Source organism: Lissotriton helveticus, chromosome 5_1, assembly GCF_964261635.1.
Source record: "Lissotriton helveticus chromosome 5_1, aLisHel1.1, whole genome shotgun sequence".
In the NCBI taxonomy this organism is placed as follows: domain Eukaryota; kingdom Metazoa; phylum Chordata; class Amphibia; order Caudata; family Salamandridae; genus Lissotriton; species Lissotriton helveticus.
The window spans coordinates 1,541,857,194-1,541,877,289 of NC_136065.1; the positions used below are offsets into that span (position 1 = coordinate 1,541,857,194).

The 20,096-nt window shown below is 46.9% G+C and overlaps 1 protein-coding gene across 2 annotated transcripts in view; it reads right to left on the bottom strand.

The window, feature by feature from the left end:
• Window positions 1-696: 696 nt before the first annotated feature.
• Window positions 697-20,096, bottom strand: part of CDK18 (cyclin dependent kinase 18) — a 613,826-nt gene continuing 594,426 nt past the window's right edge. The window contains exon 17 of one of the 2 annotated variants that reach the window (XM_078644609.1): window positions 697-1,090. In XM_078644609.1, the coding sequence (XP_078500735.1) occupies window positions 1,056-1,090 (35 nt within the window). In that variant the 3' untranslated portion in view covers window positions 697-1,055. The remainder of the gene's footprint in view (window positions 1,091-20,096) is intronic. The other variant, XM_078644608.1, reaches the window with a different exon arrangement.

The window sequence follows — 20,096 nt, forward strand, 5'->3', positions numbered from 1 at the left end:
CATATTCTAAACCACTGCATCAGTCTGCACTTGGGAACCTGCCCACCCGAGACCTTAAACAGAACAACTCTTTGAGGACCACTGTTCAAAGATGCTAAGCATACATGGCTATTCTCTCCTCCCAGGAAAGCTCTTAAAAGAACTGCTGTGCTTAGAGTCTCATCTCAGCAATGAAGAACCTACAGTGCCCTCTGCTGTATCTAACTGACCTCTCTAATGTTTCCACTCAAAGATGAAATCTAACCAGCCCTGAGAGTGTACATGACCAAGGTGAAGCCCACGCCCAGAAAGGTAGCAAGTCCGAGAAGCAGGTGACCCAAACTGTGCTGTACCATCAACACATATGTCCAAAACAAGGACTTGTACTGACATAGCTTCAAAAGGTGGATTCCTAGAGCACACATGTGGATTGAACCTACCATCACTTGAGGGTCTGAGGGGGCAGCAACTTCCCTACCCACATGGGCTAGCACAGGTGCCGCACAGGGAAGGGGCTGCAGGAGGGGGACTCCCAGTTAGGTTAGAATCATCTATATATAAAGAAAAATCAGAGCTGAATACTGAACAGGTTGCCACATGGTGCCTTTTCCCAACCAGTGTGACCCTGGGCATCCATCCATATGTATCTGAATTTGCTGGGTTTTTATGAGTGTGCAAGGGGACAGATGACACTGCAGAGAAAAGATGAGGGAGAGTAGGGGTGGGGCTTATCTACCTCATCTGGGATATCACTTCCCAGACAGTGCCAGCTTAATCCTTGAGGTCTAGATGATTGCGTGGGCAGTAGGAGGTGATAGAGCAGAGGACTGGCCAGAGGTGCCAGTGTCTGGCCAGGCCCACAAAGTGCACTGTTTCCTGCGCATGCGTCTTCAAGTTTTCGTGGTGAGGCAAGTCCATGGTGAGGGCTACACAAACTGCTCAGCAGCAGAGAGCCGACACCATTGCCCAATTCCCAAGAAGATCAGCACCGCAGTGTGTACATTCGTGAGGCCGCAACAGTCTTTCTTTCCTTGCAGTCATTTTGTTCTTCCTGTTATTCAGAAGAGGCAAAGGACTTAAAATATGCTCTGCCGCCTGTTCTTCCCTCGTGCTGTCAGAGAAAAAGAATAGAGAAGGTTTACCATTGATCCACAAGACACAACTCAATCCAGACTCCAACTGACCTACGGACAAACTGAGAGAGAACCAGGCAGACTGGCATAACTAAAATGTTGTGGGCAATAAAACACACATTCATTTGCCTTTTTAAATTCTACAGCAGGTGTTTTTCAAACAGTAAATAAAAAAGGCTACCATGCAGGAAAACAGTATGTAATAACATTATTCCCTCTAAGCCATACTTGCTTGCAATGCAACATTTATGTCACTGGTAAAGCGTCACATAAAATGAAACTTTTTTATTTTTAATTACCCCCACTGACATTTGATTTATTCTCACTTTCTCATCCCGAAGCACAATATGCCTTTCATTTCCAGCTCTCTTGGGTACTTGGAACCATTTCTTAAACCATTCTTCTCTATCCATTTCTAAATAACGTTGCATATTTCTTTCTTTGCCTGTTCTTAATAATCTGTATTTTTCAACCACGTTGTTGAGAGGCTACTACTGTATTCTGCCTTCTATCTCTATTGCTCACTCAGCCAAATCGACTCTTTGGCGCATAAAGACAGGAGTGGGCTGAGAAAAAGGTTTCAGTTTATTGCATGTTACCAAAAACACAATGCATTGTCTTTATTTTTTACCAACCACCACAAATTGATAGTTTAGTCCATTTGGTATTAATCGTGGGACTCAAGATTACAAGTAACTGACTACATTATTTTTTCAAATAAAAGTCAAAGAATGGACTACTGAGGCCTAGGCTGCATGGAGTAACCAGTTAACTCTAACTGTGCTGTGTAGGAGCCAATTGGCATTTTGGCATGAAGCTGCAGTGTGGTAGTTCTTGTGACAGCACTTTAGATTCTTGGATCTGCTGTTAAGCCTTTCACATTACAAATATTGTGGTATGCGTCCCAACATGAGTAATACTTTTTGTCCTAAACAGCTGGAATGGGTGAAGTTGGCCAACTATGACAAAAAGTCAGTTTTTAGTTTACAGAAAAAGAGGGGTGGCTTATTCTACACAAGGCCAAACAAAATGAAGACAGCTCAAACTCCATTTGCCAGACCTGTTGAAAAAAACTCGTTTGCTAGGTTCCATGAATAACAGTGTAAGATTTTGGTAAGAATGATCTGTTCGACGCCTGAATGACAACAATGTGAAAAGATAAAGGGTTGGGTTCAGCTTTGTTCCACTAGCCTAGTCTATCGTGGACACAGTGTTAGCTGCTGTAAAGGGTCTAGAAAGCCTAGGACCCATTAGCTCGTACCCATACGCACCGTACCCCATGTACAGTGGGTGTACGGCACGTACCCCATGTACGCTGGGTGTACGGCACGTACCCCGCATGACCACAGGGGTACGCCGCGTACCCCTGCGATCATGGGGGGTACGCGCCGTACGGTGTGTAGGTGATCGTGCGCTTTTCCGTACGAATCGACGTGTACCGTACGAATCGCGTACGGGTCGGCCGATCGGGATCGGAATCGTCCGGTCGTACGGTGTCTGTACGAGTCGTACGGAAACTGCTCCGGATACGATTCGTACGGACGGGGATTTTACCGGATCGGAATCGACCCCATAGTAACTAAAGAAAGACCACAGAAAGACTATGTGGTTATTGTAAGAACAGCCAAGCCTTCTGCCATTTCCAAAATGAAAGATGAATTATATTTTGCCTAAGAGCTAGAGGAAGCGTATTCCAGAATAATGGTTCCATAAAGGAGAAGTGTCTACCTTCTTGTCTGGTAAGCTGTATTTTAGGTACCACTGCTAAACATTTATCTGATCTGTAAAGGAGTATTTTTGAATTTTGCAACTAAGACAGTTAAGACAGGAATTATACTAAGCTTTATGGGTGAGATATAGGTTTGTGGACAAGAATCTAAAGGATAACCAGATTGTGTTTCCGTAAGACTCTTTCAGCTTGGGTTCTGGTTAGCAGATACGAATCACTGATGATCTCCTTATTGTTCTCTGAGACATTAACTTTGTTCTCATCATTTTGCATATTCTCTTTTCACTGGGGGAAGGAACCATGTATTAGTTAAAATTTCCCCTAAATAACAGTGAGTTCATTAAATTAGGCTGTGAGACATGAGGAATGTTTTTCAGATTTAGTATTAGCTAACTTACTCACAATGGAAAAGACTTTCCGAGCAGGATTTCTCTAGTTTAAGATAGCATGGCTGAGTTAATCTGCAATTTAAGCTATTGCATGGCTCCTATTTTTGTCCTCATCCTTATATTATAATGTCCATTTTCATTCAACTTTTTTACATAGTATTTTCCGAATTTCCCAGGGATAGATGATTACACTCACTGTATAATCTGAGTGCACCCTTGGGTAGCTTGGCACTAAGAAGTCAGGCTTATCACAGAGGCAATGTGTACAACGTTGGCACAGCACTCTCACAATAAATACACTGAGCTTCACAAAAGAGACTTCACACGTGGAGTATGTAATAACGTTTGTATTCAAAACACACATTAATTAACACAACATGAACATCATGTATTTCTGGGCATAAATCATGTTTGGAAATATCACTAACAGTACAAGGCCCAACCATATTAAAATGACATCAGTAGTATGCACACTTAGGAAAGATCCCACATTAACCCTCAGCAGTCTTATGCGATGGAAACATTGCCAGAACTAGGCCCACCCTGGCAATTATTATAATTCAATACCACACAGTTATAGGGCGCACCCGGATCACAACAAAATCAAAAATGTGTACGCAGATAATTACAACACTTTTAAAAAGCACCATGGACCAAGGCTGCATGGGTAATAACCAATGTCAAATGGAGTATTCTTTTAGCAAGAAATCAATGTGTAAAGCAACACCGCCGGGCGGTGTGATTAAAAACAACAGTGTCCATGCAGTCACTCCAACACACTCACTCAGCACCGATATGCGGTGCCACGGAGCTCATCCAGGTCCGTGTGGAGCGCACTCGCCCACTCACGCACCCAGCACCGTAATGTGGTGCAACTGACATCCGGCAGGTCAGTTGATAATACGCATGTGGACCCCCATGGCCCAAGCCGCCCCCACCTTTCAGCTAACCTCGACTACCCTACACCCACGGGTTGGAGATAAACAGCCCTCCCCCTGATACTAGGCTATTGTGGCCGGAGTCACACTTAGTTAGGCTCCCAGGGAAGGAAGTGGGGGTAGGTAGCAGGGCTAAATAGGCAGCAGTCGACAAATGGGGGGTTTGGTCACCACTCAGGAAGTTTACCCATGGTATGCGGAGCAGAAGCAGGTTGAGGGCGATAGCCGTTTAATCAAAGGGTTCCACAATTGGCCTTCCGGCACCAGCTCAGTTCTGCCAAGCATGAGGGGTTCACACAGTTTCTTGACCCTCGAGACTACCCCCTTTCCTCTCGGACCCTACACCTACCACCTGCAGAGTCCCCCAGGGCACCTCCCTCAGCCCAACGCTCTTCAACGTCTACATGGTTCCACTCGCACCCATCATCTGAACCTACAGACTCAACAATGTGCCGTACGCAGACGACACCCAACTCATCTTCTCCCTATGCTATGAACCCAACACCGCCACACACAACTTTCGAGAAGGCATGGAAGCCGTCGCCAAATGGATGAAAAACAGATGCCTGCAACTAAACACCAACAAAACAGAAGTACTCATCATGGGCCCAAACCCCGATGCCTGGAGCGACATCTGTTGGCCCCCCGCCCTCAGAAACCCGCAAAGCCCCAGGCACGCAACCTGGGAATCATCCTGGACTCTGAGCTCAAAATGGACCGCCAGATCAATTCCGTCTCATCCTCCTACTTTCATACCCTTCGCCTCCTATGTAAGACTTCAAATGGATCCCCCTCAAACACAGAAAGACCATCACTCACGCCCTGGTCACTAGCAGACTTGACTACGGCAACGCACTCTACGCCGGAATAAACAAAAACCTCACTGCAAGCTGCAGAACATCCAGAACCCCACCACAAGACTGGTTCTCAACCTGCCAAAACACTGCCACATCTCCCAGCACGTGCGCACACTCCATTGTCTCCCCATCGAGGTGAGAATCACCTTCAAGATACACACCCACGCACACAAGGCCCTCCATAGCACCGGACCAGCATACCTGAACAGCCGACTCAAAATCCACGCACCCCAAAGGACCCTACGATCAGCCCAGCTCTCCTATGCTGTGGTCCCCACACTAGAAAGACCAGATTGGGAGGCCGCTCCTTCTTCTTCCTCGCGGCCAAAGCCTGGAACACCCTGCTGCTCCACCTCAGACAGACAACATCGCTCCCCATCTTCGCAAGAAACCTACAAATCTGGCTCTTCGACAGACCCCCTCCTTGATGGAATGGATCATGCAGCACCTATCCCCAGCACCTAGAGACCCTTACGTGTGAGTAGTCGCACTTAACAAACCCCTGATTGATTGATTGATTGCTCTCTGTAGCGTTCCTTAGCCCAGTCAATTACTCTCACCATCGAGGCCTGATCCAGGCAATACTACCTGGCACCACAAAGTCATTGGGGCTGGGTGAGGAGAGGGCAGTTGCTCTGCCGCACTGAGGGCAAAAAAAGGAATGATTGATGAATGGGGGTGAAGCAGGGTAGCCTCTCTGAAGAAGGAGGCACCCCGCCAGATACACGTCAATCAAAGTAGCACCCTGGCAGTCTAGGCACAACAGAACACAAATCTGCTCCTCCGCACCTCCCTGAAAATGAGGCACAACATCTGGTGTCTGTTGATCTGAGTCACATCAGAGAGTTCCAATCACACACAACAAAGAGTTGCAAATTTCGTACCTCCCTGAAAATGAGGCAGAACGTCTGGTGTGCGCTGATCCGAGTCACACCAGACACTACATACAATGAAGAGTTGCAAATTCCATATCTCACTAGAAATGAGGCACAACATCTGGTGCGCATTGCTCCAAGTCTCAGCAGACAATACCGGTTACACACAGAGGCACAAGTTCAACAGTGTCGCACAAGGTAGAATGAGGCACTACTATGGGTACACCTTCCCTCCCAGGAACATATGAATAGGACACCGTACACAATGAGCATGCAGTCGGCCTGTCAGATAAGAGAGATGTGGCACACTCGATGAAGCGGGCGATGCTGTATCCCACAACTGGTGGTTCCGCTCACCACTAGCAAGACGCTTATGCGTTTTGAGACCCCGTGATGCAAGAGCCACAGTCCTTAGATTCGGGCAGTGCTTACAGGGCTCGGCACAAGGCAATCTAGTCTTCCACGCTCATGCAGCGCTACCAGTTGGGGTTCAGCAGATGATGTGGGCACTTAAGAGGGAACCGTTCTCCAGGTGTCTCACGTAAATGGGCTGGGTCCCTCGCGGGGTCCACAAGAGAATAGGGGCAAGACATCAAGCCTTTGGAGAGCACACTTCAGGGTGCCACACAGCAGTAGTTACAAAAGGAGGTGGTAATGGACGGAGCATCTGAACCAATCAAACACTCACACCCAGTCAAAAGATCTGGGTTTAATCCATCACCGTTCTTTAGCCCACTCTGCCACCCCAGTTCAGACATGGCTATATGCAAATCAGTCTGACCCTGTGCCTCATGGGAACAGTCCAGCCCGAACTGCCAAGCCACGCCTTCCCTGAACTGGAAACAAGCCTCAGAGGACCGGTTTCTGGCATTACAGCCGTCTTCAGCCCGGCTTGCTTGAATCCAGTGGCAAAGTGAGCAAGGGACCCACGTCTGAGCATACCCTGCGGCCAAAAGCGGTACAAAAGGAGGTGGTAATGGATGGAGCATCTGAACCAATCAAACACTCACACCCAGTCAAAAGATCTGGGTTTAATCCATCACCGTTCTTTAGCCCAATCTGCCACCCCAGTTCAGACATGACTATATGCAAATCAGTCTGACCCAGTGCCTCATGTAAACAGTCCAGCCCGAACTGCCAAGCCATGCCTTCCCTGGACCGGAAACAAGCCTTCGAGGACCGGTTTCTGGCATTACAGCCGTCTTCAGCCCGGCTTGCTGGAACCAAGTGGCAAAGTGAGCAAGGGACCCACGTCTGAGCATACCCTGCCACACCCATGGCGGCCAAAAGCGGTACAAAAGGAGGTGGTAATGGACGGAGCATCTGAACCAATTAAACACTCACACCCAGTCAAAAGATCTGGGTTTAATCCATCACCGTTCTTTAGCCCACTCTGCCACCCCAGTTCAGACATGGCTATATGCAAATCAGTCTGACCCTGTGCCTCATGGGAACAGTACAGCCCGAACTGCCAAGCCATGCCTTCCCTGAACCGGAAACAAGCCTCCAAGGACCGGTTTCTGGCATTACAGCCGTCTTCAGCCCGGCTTGCTTGAATCCAGTGGCAAAGTGAGCAAGGGACCCACGTCTGAGCATACCCTGCCACACTCATGGCGACCAAAAGCGGTACAAAAGGAGGTGGTAATGGACAGAGCATCTGAACCAATCAAGCACTCACACCCAATCAAAAGATCTGGGTTTAATCCATCACCGTTCTTTAGCCCACTCTGCCACCCCAGTTCAGACATGGCTATATGCAAATCAGTCTGACCCTGTGCCTCTTTTCACACCCTTCGCCTCCTATGTAAGACTTCAAATGAATCCCCCTCATACACAGCAAGACCATCACTCACGCCCTGGTCACTAGCAGACTTGACTACGGCAACGCACTCTACGCCGGAATAAACAAAAACCTCACTGCAAGCTACAGAACATCCAGAACCCCGCCACAAGACTGGTCCTCAACCTGCCAAAACACTGCCACATCTCCCAGCACCTGCGCACACTCCACTGTCTCCCCATCGAGGTGAGAATCACCTTCAAGATACTCACCCACGGACACAAGGCCCTCCATAGCACTGGACCAGCATACCTGAACAGCCGACTCAAAATCGACACACCCCAAAGGACCCTACGATCAGCCCAGCTCTCCTATGCTGTGGTCCCCACACTAGAACAACCAGATCGGGAGGCCACTCCTTCTTCTTCCTAGCGGCTAAAGCCTGGAACACCCTGCTGCTCCACCTCAGACATACAACATCACTCCCCATCTTCGCAAGAAACCTACAAATCTGGCTCTTCGACAGACCCCCTCCTTGATGGAATGGATCATGCAGCACCTATCCCCAGCACCTAGAGACCCTTACGTGTGAGTAGTCGCACTTAACAAACCCCTGATTGATTGATTGATTGATTGCTCTCTGAAGCGTTCCTTAGCCCAGTCAATTACTCTCACCATCGAGGCCTGATCCAGGCAATACTACCTGGTACCACAAAGTCATTGGGGCTGGGTGAGGAGAGGGCAGTTGCTCTGCCGCACTGAGGGCAAAAAAAGGAATTATTGATGAATGGGGGTGAAGCAGGGTAGCCTCTCTGAAGAAGGAGGCACCCCGCCAGATACACGTCAATCAAAGTAGCACCCTGGCAGTCTGGGCACAACAGAACACAAATCTGCTCCTCCGCACCTCCCTGAAAATGAGGCACAACATCTGGTGTCTGTTGATCTGAGTCACATCAGAGAGTTCCAATCACACACAACAAAGAGTTGCAAATTTCGTACCTCCCTGAAAATGAGGCAGAACATCTGATGTGCGCTGATCCGATTCACACCAGACACTACATACAATGAAGAGTTGCAAATTCCATACCTCCCTAGAAATGAGGCACAACATCTGGTGCGCATTGATGCAAGTCTCACCAGACAATACCGGTTACACACAGAGGCACAAGTTCAACAGTGTCGCACAAGGTAGAATGAGGCACTACTATGGGTACACCTTCCCTCCCAGGAACCTATGAATAGGACACCGTACACAATGAGCATGCAGTCGGCGTGTCAGACAAGAGAGATGTGGCACACTCGATGAAGCGGGCGATGCTGTATCCCACAACTGGTGGTTCCGCTCACCACTAACAAGACGCTTATGCGTTTTGAGACCCCGTGATGCAAGAGCCACAGTCCTTAGATTCGGGCAGTGCTTACAGGGCTCGGCACAAGGCAATCTAGTCTTCCACGCTCACGCAGCGCTACCAGTTGGGGTTCAGCAGATGATGTGGGCAGGTCCTACATTCAATAGATTAGTTGTCCATTTCATGTCACTTAAACTCGTTTCCTTTGTTCTATTCCTTTTCAGAGACTACATTAGGCCCTGCAGAGAATCCCCAATAACTCGGTGGGATTCGAAACGCGTAGGCCCCGCCACATACTGGTCTGCGAGAGCTGCTGGTTATCTAATGAACCTCTCCTGCAGTTCAACATTGTACATTACCTCCGATTAAAAATTCTAATGAGTTTTGTTTAATTTGTTTGATACATAGGAATGTACCTGGCAAGAATTAATTAATTTTTTGCACTTTATTGTAAAATCTTCGCAGCCCGTGGCCTTTTCCTTCCTTTATCTGTATCGTACTGTATATATATTGGATTATATGCTGTGTGTTTTCTCTTTGATAGTTTGAATGTATAATGCTTGATTGTGATATGCGTGGAATTTTGAATGAATGACTAATGTAGAGTAATATTCAAATGTCTCTTGTGTCCCTTTTTACAAGAATCTCTTTTTGTATGATAAATTGAAGAAATTGGTTGAAATGTTTATGTTATAATTTGACAAAATAAAAAGCTATTAATTAGCACTTCCCTTTCTGGAATTTCTCTTCTAGTTTAGGACGTCCATTTGGTTACTTTAATCCACTTATATCAGTACTGGCAACTCCGTTTGTTTTATAATTATTTAGGCTCAGCCTTACTGATTAGAGCCAGCCCTTAGTTGTTTCTTGCAGACAAGAGAGATGTGGCACAATCGATGAAGCGGGCGATGCTGTATCCCACAACTGATGAATCAGCTCACCACTAACAAGACGCTTATGCGTTTTGAAGGACCGTGATGCAAGAGCCACAGTCCTAAGATTCGGGCAGTGCTTACAGGGCTCGACACAAGGCAATCTAGTCTTCCACGCTCACGCAGAGCTACCAGTTGGGGTTCAGCAGATGCACTTAAGAGGGAACCGTTCTCCAGGTGTCACACGTAAATGGGCTGGGTCCCTCGCGGGGTCCACAAGAGGATAGGGGCAAGACATCAAGCCTTTGGAGAGCACACTTCAGGGCAGCAGTAGTTAGTCAGACCAGGCCAGTCACCATTCAGGAAGGATGCACGGTCCCTTCCAATGGCAGTAATCCTCCTTGTGCACAACAGATTCCTCTGGCAGTTTGCACCATGCAGTTCTAGGATGTCCGGTCCCACGTACACACAATTGTATCTCTCCTCTACAGAAGTATGGTGCCAGTAGTTACATTGTAGTGTGCCTTTGAAGTCGTGGGTGGCTCAGAGGGGTTCACTTTGAACTATAGATGTCTCCCATAAATGTCATTCCTGTCTGCCATGAGGTTGTGGAACTCAGATCTTAATCTTTAGTAGGGCCATGCTCAGGCTTCCCAGAGGCGAAGTGTAAAAATCTCTCCCTCCAATCTATCCAGCCAGGCCCGCAAATGGCAGAGGTCTGTCATTCCAGTTGCATGCCAAATGTTTACGGCAGTCTCTAGGGAATTCACAAATGCGCTCCTCTGCCTCCAGCATGGACTGGAGTCAAACTAAAGGCACACAAATGAGTTTAGCACAGAGAAATGCCCACTTTCTAGAAGTTGCATTCCTAAGCTATTAATAATGAATCCACCTTTACCACAAGGGAGGATTTGTCATTGTGAATCCAATGACAGTAAACAACATGAGGCTGCTCCACTGCAAACCACTATTGCAGCCTGAAGTAATTTCAACCATTCCCCCATGTTAACCTACGGGAAGAGCAAACCTCATAGGTAGTGAAAACACACATGGATATTCTTCACTACCTAGGCAGGGAACACACATGTGTACCTTGCCTGCCTTTCACCTACCACTTGCTTTACCCCTAAATACTTATCCCAGGGGTGCTCTAGTGGTAGTGAAAGGTCCCCTCAGGATTGGCCAGTGGTTTAGAAAGGCCAACCTGAGCGTAAGTGCAATTGCGCACACACAGACCTGCAAGCTTGACACACATTTAAAAACATCATGGGTGCAGGTGCGCACACACATTCATGAAATGGCAGGTTTGAGATGTGTTTTAAAAACATCATATGTGCAAGAGAAGGGAGAGGTGTGGGGCAGCGGTCAGAGCAGCTGACTCAGGCAGCGCGAACCCCGGCTGCAGCTCAGCATCATGTGACTCTGGGCAGTAGCTCACTTACTCTCCCTAGCGGCCCCCATAGTCTTGAAACCCTTGAGGGGTGGTATGTTCAGGTTTACAAATACAAAATTAATATTATATGTGCGCACATACAGGCCTGCAATGGCAGGCATGAGACATGTTTAAAAACATTAGGTAACCACCACTTCCTAACGTATGTAGGAAGGATACGCACACTTTCATACTGCATTTACAGTGGGAAAGTGCCCCAAGCCCTAAGGCACAAGCAGAGAATCAGCAAAACCCTAGTGATGTCCAATGGGAATAGCCAACCTCCTAGAAATGGACAACCCACAACGGGGTTTCTTCACTACTTGGACATAGAACACCCATATTAACCTGCCCTGCCTTTCGCCTACCACTTGCTCTGCCCTTCTGGGCTTTCTCTAGGGGTGCTCTAGTGGTAGTGGAAGGCCCAACCAGAGTTCGCTAGTGAGTGAGAAATGACAAAATGAGCATGAGCGCACCCACAGGCCTGCAGTGGTAGGCCTGATACATGTTTGAAACGCTATTCTGGTGAGTGGCACAATAAGCGTTGCATCCCCCTATTAGCCAGTGCAGTACCTGCCAAGGGTATATGGTGTACCTTTTTATAAGGCACTCACAGGTACAACACCTAAACCATTCAAGTAAATACCACTTCCTAGCATGTGTAGGAAGGGCCTGCGTGCTTTCACACTGCATGACAGTGGGAAAGTGCCTAGAGTCCTAAGGCCACTGAAAGAGAATCAGCAAAACCAAGAGAGAAAAAAAGGATTGGGGGTGGAGGGAGGGGGATGCCATAAGAAGTGCCATGTTCAACAGCTTATCAACCCCTCTCTTCATTCTATCTTTCAGACAGCCTGCTAGAAAAGTATTTTTCTAAGAGGTAATGGAGGTAGCTGTCACACTGCCGGGAGAAGTAAACAGGTCTTCCAGTCCCAGTCTTAGCCGGGTATTATAAATGTACCTTATCCATGGGATAGTTAGACATCAGTCAGCCAACACTGCCCTATTGAACAAGGTCTGGCTCTTTGAACAAATTCTAAGCCACAGGAGAAGTGGTTGCATTTTAATAAAATCATTAATAAACTCAATCCCAACCTCTTAAACGCATATGAAGGCACTATTACTTTCAGGGACAGATAATAGCCTTTTAATAAAACCGTTCTGAATTGTTTTCAAACCATCCTGATCACTAATGCCGCCCTACAGCCCACCACCATAGGAGGCAACAGCACAGTATCTGACTTTGTAAATGGCTGTGAGTTCCTGAACGGGCTTCTGACTTAGTCTTCGGGCACAGTTAAAGACAGCTTCAACAGCTTTCAAAAAGGCAGCCGCTCTACTGGACTTCAGGGGACCCCACATTAGATGCCTGTTGAAAGGAATTATTAAAAAGGAGAACAAGGAGACATTACTGACCTTGGTGCTCTCGATTACAAAGACAGTGCTATCCTTTTTCTTTGTACCAAAGATCAGTGCATGCATCTTAGCCTGGTTGACCCTTAGATCTAAGCTGGTCGTGAACTGACAGAAACGGTTCAGCAAGTGTTTGCGATCCTAGCTGATGGGACAGTATCATCAGTATAGATTAATATAGGAATGAAATCGCTTAGGCAGGAATAGTCTGCCCTCAGCTTTAATAGCTGTCCTCCAGGCCATTTACAAACAGTGAGAAGAGGAACAGGGCCAGGATACAGTCCTGGCGTACACCCCTAGCTAGACTAAAGGCTGTTGTCTCCCCTCCTTGGCCATATCTCAACACCGGCAGTGACTTCATTTTGAAGCTATCCAAGGAAATTAACAATGCACCGATCGACCCCCATGTCTGACATGATGCTCCACAATTTGGACCTGTTAACAGAGTCAAAAGAGGAGCTCAGGTCAATAAATGCCTGGAACAGCTTACCCTTCTTGGCCTCAATGTATTATTTACTTATTAAGAAGAACGGATTAGGAGACTGCGCCACTGTTCCTAGGCCTGAAGCCAAATTGAACCTCAGAGAATGTTATGCTCACTTGCCCATATCTGGAGGCGGTCCAGTAGAATTCATCCCATGATCCAAGTTGGCGGTCAAATTGATTGCTATTGTTATTTAAATGTATAAGGAGCACAGTTACCCAGAGGTTTCCCAGAGCGCCTGACACGAACAGAGAAGAAGGGAACTATTGATTAAATAACCAAGTTTTTCAACATTTCCGAAAGTTCGCATAGATGGTTTTGTTATGAAGTGGCAAGGGGAGAGAATTCCACAAAGAGGGACCCAGGCAAGAAAAGGACCGGCCACCCATTCCCGAAAGTCTGGTCCTAGGGACCGATAATTTAGCTTGTGTGGAAGAGCGGGGAATGCGTGGTGGAAAGTACGGGTGGACTAAAGCATTCAAGTACTGAGGTGCCGTGCTATATTTGATTTTGTACATATAACTCAGGGCTTTGAATTTAATGCGATTCTCCTCCCTGAGCCAATGAAGGTCACAAAGAGAGCTAGAGATAGAAGCCATTCTGTGAACCTGGCAGAGCAACCTAGCAGCCGAGTTCTGTACCACCTGAAGTTTACGTGTCACATCCATGTTGGCTCCTAAATACAGGACGTTGCCATAGTCCAGCCTCGAGGTGACAAGAGCCAGGACCACAGTTCTTTGGGTGGGACCAGGCCTAGGGACTGATAATTTAGCTTGTGTGGAAGAGCGGGGAATGCGTGGTGGAAAGTACGGGTGCACTAAAGCATTCAAGTACTGAGGTGCCGTGCTATATTTAATTTTGTACGTATAACTCAGGGCTTTGAATTTAATTCGATTCTCCTCCCTGAGCCAATGAAGGTCACAAAGAGAGCTAGAGATAGAAGCCATTCTGTGAACCTGGCAGAGCAACCTAGCAGCCGAGTTCTGTACCACCTGAAGTTTACGTGTCACATCCATGTTGGCTCCTAAATACAGGACGTTGCCATAGTCCAGCCTCGAGGTGACAAGAGCCAGGACCACAGTTCATTGGGTGGGACCAGGCAGCATCCAAAGAATTTTTTGGAGCCATTTAAGGATGGTGAAGCTAGTTGAAGTGATGTTGACTGCTTGTTGCTTCATTGATAGCTGGTCATCAATGATAACACCTACATTTCGAACCTGGTGCACATGTTGGGGTAACACACCCATATCAGAAGGCCAGTGTTGGGGGCCTCAGAGATCTTTGTTCTTCCCCAAAATTAGCACCTCCATCTTTTCCCAGGTAAGTTTAAGCAAGTTAGATTGCATCCAACCTGCAATATTCTTCAGCCCCGACTGAAGAGATGATGGCTTAGACGCCCCTTCAGTGGAGAGGGAGAAGATTATCTAGGTGTCATCATTGATCATTTAAATGGGATGGTAACATTGCGGATTGTCTGTTGAGCCCTTTTTAAAGATGGAAATAATTTAGGCATGGGAACAACTCTTGGGCAGCTCAATAGCTAGGGAAACATTAGGAACGTTGGTCAGGAGTGGGGCACACAGTGGAGTATTGGCTTTAAACATGTTGGAAGGGATCCTTGATGGACCAATTGCTCACCCAACAGGGCAGCTGGCTAGTGCCAGTAGAACTTTACTCAATTCAATCTCTCAGGGAGCAGGAAACAGCGTCAGAGTACGAGAGGGTTCAGGAGAACCTTAGAGTGACCAGTGTGGGCTGATTGTGGTGTGGTCTGGGGAGGAAATATTCTCCATGTCAGGGTCAGCATGGAGCTTCATGAAATGGGTGACCCAAATATCAGGAGAAGTCACAGTTTCAATACCAGGGTCTTTACCTTTCTAAAAATAATTGCCATTTACTGTTGCCTAACATGCTTTGCTGTCTCTTAGTCCCCTTGCTTGCAGTAGGGAGAAATAGTTTTTTTCTTAATAGCGTTCTTCCTCGCTCTAAGTGTGTTTTGATACAGGGTCCGTCAACTTCGGACCACAACCTGATCTGTAGAGATCTTCTTCAGGGCAGCTAATATCTGATTATGCACTGTGGCACAGTTTGAGTCTAACCACTTAGTGGGCGGCCTACTACCTGATTTAATTGGGATCAGACACAAGTCATAAGCCACACCACAGATCCTGTCAAAGCTATTAAGACAGTCAGTGGCACAGCCTTGTTTATAATCATTAGCTAGTATTCCAAAAATGCGGGAGTTACAAAGGTAGTTTTATCTATCTTTGACCATCTCTTAGTCAACCCACGGTTCCTAGAGAATGATAAAAAGAGAGTTTGATTCACAACAGAAATTTTGGCAGAGGGGAGAATGCAGTGAGAGAGTCAGGAGTCTATGGTCACTAAGTCCAGCACCCAATCCCTTAATGTCCGTGGATAAAAAAAATCACATGGCTCGCAGTGCCCCTCCCGACATAGGTGGGCATAGGGACTAGCACTGGACTTAAGGAGTCATAGGAGAAAATTAGATTCAATTTAGCCAGTAATATATTAAATTCATCCCCCAGGGGGCAGTGAGCAAAGTGGGTAAAAGGGTCCCCATTGTTGTTCATCAGGCTAAAAACATTGGCTGAGGAAAATTGGCACAGTCTCAAACTGAAATCCCACTGTAGTACCACAGCAAAGCTCCCTTGTATGCTCTTAGTACAATTTCCAATACCCTTAATCAGTGAGACTGCTAAATCAGTCTTGGCGATATCAAAGACGTTGTTATACATATTTATTAATAACATTCTGGTTGTTTGGCACTGAAGCAAAATCCTCAGGTAGTACACAGAGTGCCAATACAACATGGGTGTGGAATGTGAAGGAGATGAAGGTATTAAGACCCCCCTTAGTCCTGCCCATCACTCCTGCTATGGCTGGTGTGAAGTAAATAGTATACTCATCCATAAAAACAGAGTCCGTGAGCCAGGACTCTTGCAGGCACATAGCGGTCAATAAATTTGAGCCAGTCTTTCCTGCCCCCTTGCTTGCCAACCCAGCAACATTTCGTGAGGCTAACAGTAATGACTGGGTTTTGTCACATCCAGTGTGCCGGTTAGAAGTAGACCTATCATTGGTAGCCGACAGAGGACATAAACTTCTGACGTCTTGACAGAGCAAGGGCCGCTGGAGATTTGGCCATGTGTCCATCCAGTGGAAAGGGTCAGAAAAAACTGCAAAATGGCCCCCTCAGCACACGAGAATACCCCCATGGTGAGGGGGGCATTATTCTTTTTATTTTCCAAAATTTACGTTTGCTGCATGGCTTCATCATGTTGACAGAGTTATCAGTCAAACTTACAATGCATTGACAGGAACCACTGTGACCATTTCAAAACATCTCAAAACTTGGCAGCCTGGGACTTAGTCAGGGAGATGAGTACCCTTACTCAGTCGCCGTGATGGAGCAAAACCCAGTTCCCCACAATCAAAATCAAGCCCTTGGCAGGTGTCCATCCAGATCAGAGCAGGCTATGGCAAAGCCTTCCTAAGCTGCGGATTGCCTGCCCTATTGTGCGATCCTCTTCAGCCTTGAGGGGGATCTTGCTACCTTCAGAAAGCTTGAAGGCAGATGACTTTGCCAAGTGAGCATCCTGTTGTTTGGCAAATTATTCTGCTTTTCCAAAGTAAACTCTGAAAGTGGGAGTTCATTTTTTAAAAGAAAAAAAAAACACCCCTAATCCACATGAAGTTTTCCTTGTTTGAGCTCTGTTCCTGTGACCAGCAAGAGTCACAAGGCATTCTCGGTTAGGGAAATCTAGAGCTAGATGTATCAAAATAGGTATTTGCGATTCCCTAATTGCGAATCACAAGGATTCACAATTAGGGAATTGCAAAATACCATGTATGAAGGTGTATAGTACACCTTTTGTGATTCCTAGGGGGTTGCAAATGACCTACCTCATTAATATTAATGAGGTAGGTCGCAATTTGCGACACCCTAGGAATCGCAAAAATCACGGGGATGGTGGCCTGCTGAGATCAGCAGACCACCATGTCCGTGATTGCTTTTAAATAAATAAATCTTTTTTTGTAAAGCAGCCCGTTTTCCTTAAAGAAAAACAAGATGCTTTACAAATCAAAAATGAAAAGTTTTATTTTTATTTTTAAAGAGCAGGCAGTGATCCGTGGGAACACTGCCTGCTCTTAAAAATGGTTTTACAAACATTCACAAAGAGGAACCGGTCCCTTGGGGACCCCTTCCCATTTGCGAATGGGTTACCACCTACTTGATGTAGGTGGTAACATGCGAATGTTTAGCGACCGCAAATGCGGTCACAAAGCATTCATACATAACGATGCAATTCGGTATTAGGAAGGGACGCCCTAAACACGCCCTTTCCTAATACCGAATGGCAAACCCATTTTGAGATTCAGTAACAGGTTACCGAATGCAAAAATGTGAATGCAAATGCAAAAATGCTTGATTACCGCTGCCCCCTATTGTTTTTTATAGCGCATACAGTGACACTTAAGGCTGCTTATTAGTAATGCTGATTTCTAAACAGTGATTCTAGTTGGCCAGAATGTCTGGTGTCAGCCAGATTCTCTGCATATTATTTCAAAGGAATGGGGAATAACTATGGAGGGTTCGTGTGGATGGGTGGCATTTCCGATTCTCCACATATTTTGTGCAGAGTGGGTTGTCACACAAGAATACTGCTCTACACAAATCGTAATCGGGGCTTTTTGTCTCTGTGTGCTAATTTAAACAGACAGGGACTCTAAGCCATGGGACACTAAACCATAAGACCTTTTAATTTTTTTAGTTTTTTGTTTTTCCAGATTTAGGTCCTGATTGGGCAGCAGGGAATCAGCTGAAATAAAGACAGTTATGGTACTTCTGCCTCAAAAACTACTGTGTCAATTTAGGGTGTCATTACGAGGTCCACAGAGTTTTATCTGGCAGTTCTGCTGCTGCAGTTATTATTGCCAGAGACATTGGTTACCCAGGGCACAGAGTTACTGTAAATGACCCCCAGGTCCCTAGGTCATCGTCCTCTTCGTTACTTATGGAGATCTAGCATCTCCCAGACAGAAAGAAGAAGACAAGAAATGCTGACTCCTACCCCTCACACCGGCAGTACATAAACCGTACTTACCCAGCATTTGTTCTGTTCTTTTTTACTGTCTCTGACAGAATGGGACATGGGTTTGCAGCTGGGCTGCTCCTGCTGGGCGGGAGCAGCGGTCTGTGGTTCCTGGTGTGGCGTCTACTTCGTAGCATGCGTCTCCAGGTCTGCGGGGCTTGCCGGGAGACAGTCCTGCCCTTAGTGGCTGGGGTGTTTCTGGATCACGGTCCAGTCTGCCTGACAGCCGGGCCCAATTGGCAGATGCTGAGAGTCTTAGTTGACACATCGGAGCTTGGCAGGGAGTGCTCCGGTGGTGACTGGTTTCCAGGGGTCTACGCAGAGGACTACATTGAAGAGTTTGATACAGGAGACATTGTTGGAGTCGAGGGACTCCCCAAAGCCTAAGATGATGGGGCCTATTCCGTCTTCTTCTTCTTCTTTCGGGCCTGAGGAGGAGGGGCAAGGGCCTGAGGATCTGAAGGGGAAGTATGTTTCTAAAGATATGCTGCCAGATTTGATCATGCATGTGAAGACTAATATGGGTTTCCCCGATGAGGAAATGGCCTTCAACTTCCAGAGTTTGGCGCCCCTGGATGTGCCTGTTCATCAGTATAGTTCGGATGTGCTCAAGAGGGAGTATAGGGACCCGGATAAGATCATGTTGCACGCTTCATTAATAAATTGTACCCCTTGCAGGATATGCAGAAAGAATGGGATGTCATTCCCATTGATTTAATTGTGGCCAGTATGATGGGGCAGACCTCTTGGCGGAAGATGCGGTCATCAAGGATGTGGTGGGTAAGAAGGTGGATGCCTCCCTTCATATGGTCTATTCCAGTTTCCATCTCGCTTTTCGGACTGGCATATATGGTACCTATGTGGCACAATCATTACTGACAGATCTCAAGGCGCTGTTCAGGTCCTTGGACGATGCTTCGCACTGTGCTGGTCTGCTGGATCAGATTGAACACCAAGTAGAATATTTTTCGGGCTTTTCATTTGATGTGGTCCGGGCTTCGGCCCTTTATGGAGGGAATTGTGTGGCAGGCCATCGGAATATTGTTCTTAAAGACTGGAGGACTGATTCTGCCCAGAAGGCGTCCATTCTGAGGTTGCTTTTTCAGAGATCTTTGTTGTTTGGGGCAGATTTAGAGGACAAGCTGCATAAGCCTAAATCTACCTTGCGCTCCTCCTCCAGGAAGCAGTTACCCAGGTTGCAAGCTCAATTCACTGGAGGACGGGGGTTGGGATCGGAAGGCGAAATCTCCACTCCTAAGCCTCGTTCCTGACTATATGATGGGGCAGGAATTTGTGGTCTATGGTCACCTCTGACACTTCCTCCAGGAATGGGAGCAATCTGCTTCTGACACTGGGTGTTGGACATTGTGAGGCACAGCTAAAGGATCGAGTTTGGGGAGGTCCCTTTGGCATCCGGTGTCCTTCTGACTCCTTGGCCTTGCAGTGAAGCGAAGGAGATGGCTCTGGTACAGGGGATTTATTCTCTGCTACAGAAGGGGGCCATTTTGGTGGTCCTCTCCTTGGAGGGGATGGAGGGGGTTATTCAATCTTCTTTCTGGTGGCAAAGGCTATGGGGGGCTCCCACCTGGTTTTAGATTTGAAGGCTCTGAACTGGTTTGTGTTGCATCTCCCTTTCAAGATGCAGACTCTGCAACGGATTATCCCATTGGTGCTGAAGGACAATCTGATGTGCACCTTGGACTTGCAGGATGCGCACATTTATCCCCTCTTCCAGAAAATTCTGAGGTTCTA